Genomic DNA, 4722 nt, shown 5'->3' with positions numbered 1-4722 from the left:
AATTACCTAAACCCGTTTCCGGTTACCAAACAAAGAAGAAGACAAACGGAAAAGTGACAAGGCTCGTTTTTCGGCGTGAGGCGGCAAGCGGAGCGCGGGCGCCGCGCCAGGGGCTATGTGATGGTCTTAGGCCTGCGGTTGAGAGGGCGGTTGCGGTTGCGGGCAATGTCGGCGTAGCGATTGGTCTTGGGCGGCGGGCGCGGCTTGTTCTCGTTGTTGGCGCAGATAGGGATGTGGCGCTCGGCGGCCTGGCGCGAGAACTTGCGGGTGCAATGCGGGCAGGGGACGAGCGAGGAGGACGAGGACGAGGGCGACGGCGGCGGCAGGTCCGACAACTTGCCGCCGGCCTTTTCAAAGGCGGTCACCTCCTTGGCATTGCGGACAAGGGCGATGAACTCGGCGTGCTGCTCGCGCCACTTTGTGGACTTTTCGGCGGCGAGGAGGTCGCGGCGTCGCTCTTGTAGAAGCGGGCCGCTTCGGTGCCGGCGAGGCGGACCTTGGTGCCGGAGAGCGGCTTGCGGGCCTTGGACGCCTTGCGGCACGCAGTCTCGTGCTTCTCGATGCGGTGCGGCGCAAAGGTCCGTCCGCAGATGCTGCACGCCTGCAGCTGGTCGGCTGGCGGCGGAGGAGCATAGGCTTCCGGGTCGAGGCCACTTGCGGGCGTGCCCTGAGGCTTGGCGGCGGCGACAGGCCGCTCGTCGTGGGCGGTTGTGGCAGGGGTGGCGAGCGGGCGAGCGGGCTCGGGCGGGCTGCGAGTCTCGGGAGCCGGTTGGCGCTGGCGTTGGCGCTGGCGCGGCTGCTGCGGCGAGGCCGGCGCTGGGTGCGGATCTTCGCGGGCCGGCGCCGGGCCGCGGGACGGCTGCGTTGTTGGCCGCGAGCTCGCCGGGCGCGGGTTGCCGCCAGTGGCGTTAAAGACCTTGCGCTTGGTGGAGAAGACTGACTGGCAGACCTTCTCGTGGCGGGCGAGCGACTGAGCATTGAACTTGCGGCCGCAGTTGTTGCACGGATAGAGCGAGATGGGGCTGTCCGGCTCTGCATAGCGGGCGGGATTGTAGCCGGCGTCGCCAGAGCTGTCATCGTCGGTGTAGGTGTAGCTGTCGTCGTCATCACCGTCGTCGACACCGTCACCAAAGGCGTTAGTAGACAGAGTGTCGCCATCGTCGTCACCGTCGTCTTCAGAGACGGAGGGGAGAGAGCTGTCGTTGGTAGGGCGGGTGGCGTAGTTGTCGGCGTCAAAGGTGGAGTTGTAGCCCGTGTCAAAGGTGGCGCTCAAGTCGTCGGCGTTGGACGTCTCGTGCTCGTACTCAAAGTCCGGTGCGTAGACGCGAGCCGGCGGAGTGGAGGCGGCCGGCGACGGACTGGCCAAACCAACGTTCACCGGTTGTGTCGGGGCGGAGAACGGGTTGGAGGCCGAGGACGACGGCGCCGACGACGGTGGCGGCGAAAAGTGGCGAGGGCGATTGCGGGAGGCCGGCGGCGGTGAGGCTGCCGGCGAGGCGTCTGGCGAGCGCGACGGCGCCAGCGGTCCTGCGCTGCTCGAGTGAAAGGAGGCGGATCGGACAGGCGCAGCCGAAGAGAGCGACGAGTGGCGGACAAAGGCGTCCCAGGCGGCGTCGCCAACGCGACGGCGCGACGCAGTGCGACCGACGGTCACGCCTGGACCAATCGATGCAGAGAGCGACGGCACAGGCTGGGCGACCGAGCCCGAGACTCTGCGGCGCGGATAGTTCTCGGACCAAGGCATGGCAGCCGGAACCGAGCCTTGGCGCGAGACCGAGGCCGGGCGAGGGCGGTGGGAGCCCGGGTCGGGCTTGGGCGAGGACGATGACTTTTCGGTGGCGGCGCGGGTCTGTGAGCGCGAGCGCGAGCCCATCTCCCACGGCAATCGGCGTGGGGTCTTAGGCCGGAGCGTGCGCTCGCGCGGAGCTGACGAGATACGGCGGCGGCGTGGAGGCTGCGACGCTGCAGTGTCAGCGGTGGTCTCCGGCGAGATGCGCTCGACCGCCGGACGAGTCGCTGATGAGTCGTGGGGGTGGATAGCGAGCGGGGCGCGAGAAACCGAGCCCGGCCGGGCGACCTTGGCGGAGCGGACGCGGCGCGGGCGCATGTCAGCGGCCTCGGGCGAGGGCGCAAGGAAGGGCAGCTGCGGAAGACCGTTGCGACCAAGGACTGCGAGCTTGTCGGCCGGGGCCATGCAGCGGTCCTGGACGGCGTGAAGGGTGGCAGCGTCGGCCTTGGTGGTAAGCATGCGCAGTATTTCGTTGCCACGGGTCCGAGACTCCATGAGAGCAAAAGCCTCGAGAGTGAGGACAGCGACGCGCTCGTGCGGGTCAGCCAGGAGCTTGGCGAGCGAGTTGACAAGGACGCGAAAGTCAAAGGTGTAGTCGGAAAAGGTGAGCATGGCGGCAATGACAATGTCGACGATGTCGCAGCGGACGCGCCATGACTTGTGGTCGAGCTGCTTGAGGAGGTAGGCAAGGATGGGCTTGGGCGTGACGATGGCCATGAGCCGCATCATGATGGCCATGACAGTGGTGCGGATGACGAGCTTGGAGTCGCCGAGCTTGTTGAAGAGCGAGACGAGGACACCCGGGACATGGGTGTTGATGTGAAAGCCGGCCCGATGCACCAATTCGGAGAGCGACTCGAGAGTGGTGAGTGCAATGGTAAAATTGGCGTCGTGCAGGAGCGGGCCGGTGAGGACGCGGATTAGCGGGCCCAGATGCGGGAGCAGGGTGGTGACGTCGGCGACGTTGGCAAGCGCGTGTTTCAGCTGCTCGAGCGCCGAGGCACGGGTCTGCCAGTCGTCGACGTTTTCAAGGGCAGCGACAACCGAATCGGGGACGAGACCAAATGCAAGGTCCGGAGTAGCAGGGCGTCGTGGCGAGGCCGGAGCTGTGGCCGGCGGCGAAGAGACGTCGGGCTGCGGCTGCTGTGGGGCAACGGCGGATGGAGCCGGGGCAAGCTCGACCGACGAGCCCGAGGCATTGAGCGAGGCAACCGAGCCGAGCGGGGCACGCGGGAGTGAGAGCGCCTGATGGTCGGTGTAGGCCTTGCGCTGTTGCGGAGTGAGTCGGCGGAGGTGAGCGTCAAAGCCCGACTTGAGCTCGAGGCGAAGGTGGTAGAGAGCTTGCTCGGCAGCCTCAATGACGTCGTCCGAGCCGTCGGTGAGGCGGCCGATGAGGGCCTGGATGAGCTGGACAAAATCGATGGCAGGGTTGTAGCCGACGACAAGAGCAGGGATGGCGAGCGCGGTCTCTAGGCGCACGCGTAGATCCGAGTTGAGCAAGCCGTGGCGGACGAGCGCAGTGACGACGTTCTTGCCAACAGCCTCGTAGGCTGAATCGAGCATAAGCGCGGAGAGCGCCTGGAGTGACTCTTTGCGGATGAGGATCTTGGAGTCGCCAAGGTTGTGGACAATGTTCGGGAGGGCGACGGCGAGAAAGCCCGGCAGGGCGCGCGACGGAAGGCCGGCGACAAGCTCGGAGACCATGAGCGTGGTCTGGTGAGCCACGTTCCAGGACGGATCGCAAAGGCGTGCTTTGATGAGCGAGTACAGCTCTTTTGGGCGCGAGAAGACAAAGTGAGCGCCGTGCTCAGGCTGGTCGGCGACCTCGCGGAGCATAGAGCGGAGCATCTCGATGCCTTCGGAGCGGCGGAGGTAGGATGCGTCCTCTAGCAGGACGAGAAGCTGCGACTCGCGCTCGGAGGAGAAGCCCCCGGCACGGGATGAGCCCGTGGCGACCGAGGCTGCGGACGAGTTTCGCGCCAGGCGGGTGCTTGACGACGTGGCCGAGAGTGAGCCCGAAGCGGGTGTCCGGGTGGCCGAGCCAGCCGAGCGACGCACGGGGTGGGCAGAGCGTGGCGCGTCGTTGGAGGAGGAGGCAGACGAGACGGAGCGACCACCAATGCCGAGCGAGGATGCCAGGTCATTCATGTATGTCGGCGAGTTGCTGTTGGTCTTGCCGTTGTGCGACAAGGTGGAGCCGGCCATGCGGTCGGTCCGCGACGAGGGGCGGGCCCGTCCCGAACCTGCTGGCCCCCATAGGCCTGAGGCCTGGACCGTTGTCCTGAAAAGGACATACAGGATGGAGCAAGAGACAAGGAGAAGGGTGGGGGTGGGGGTGGGGGTTCGGCGTGGGGTGTGCTGCGGCCCTTAGGGTCTGCGGTGTGTGCCTTGTGCGTGTGTGTGGCTCGGCGTGAAAATGGCCGAAGCGGGGCCAGGCGATTCGCGGGTCGGCAGCGGGTCGACAATGCCGACAGGGAGCAGGGCGGGCGTTGACTGATGGGTTATCGATGGTTGTGGAGATGCAGGGGAGTGGAATAATAAGGCGAGATGGTTGCTGTAGGAATGATGGATGTGTGTGGGTGATGGTTTGCTCCAGTGCCATGCGGTGGAATGTTCGTCGGAATGATGAGCGAGGCCGTGGGCTGGCGAGCAAGAAGCGCAACTCGGACTGAACGGCGACGACGGAAGGCTATTGGGGAACGTGTTGGACAAGACGCAACTTGCGAGCACAAGTGGTGGCGCCGTTCAAGGGTTCGTGGAACATGGATCCGCGGGCGGAGGCAGGTGTGGGCGGAGATGGGGATGTCCGTGCATCGTCGGGATCGGCTGGCTGGGCCGGAAGGGTTGGCGCCGCTTGCGCCTCGGCTGGACGGGTACGTGGTGAAGGGGAGGCCGATGAGGGTGGTGCTGGACACTCACTTTGGCGGAGTGGT

At 66.2% G+C, this 4722-nt stretch overlaps 1 protein-coding gene across 1 annotated transcript; it reads right to left on the bottom strand.

Moving 5' to 3' along the window:
- Positions 1–113: 113 nt before the first annotated feature.
- AMSG_02451 (uncharacterized protein) lies at positions 114–4102 on the bottom strand (the record flags this gene model as incomplete). The annotated part of the gene is made up of 2 exons (XM_013903916.1): positions 497–4102; positions 114–455 (listed from the first exon to the last, which is right to left on the bottom strand). Exons 1-2 carry the CDS (start codon positions 3992–3994, stop codon positions 114–116), a joined length of 3840 nt encoding a protein of 1279 aa, XP_013759370.1. The 5' UTR covers positions 3995–4102.
- Positions 4103–4722: the final 620 nt, after the last annotated feature.

This window comes from Thecamonas trahens (assembly GCF_000142905.1).
Source record: "Thecamonas trahens ATCC 50062 unplaced genomic scaffold supercont1.15, whole genome shotgun sequence".
Classification (NCBI taxonomy): Eukaryota; order Apusomonadida; family Apusomonadidae; genus Thecamonas; species Thecamonas trahens.
Note: the sequence above shows the minus strand (reverse complement) of the source record. Positions and strands in the feature narration are given on the sequence as shown.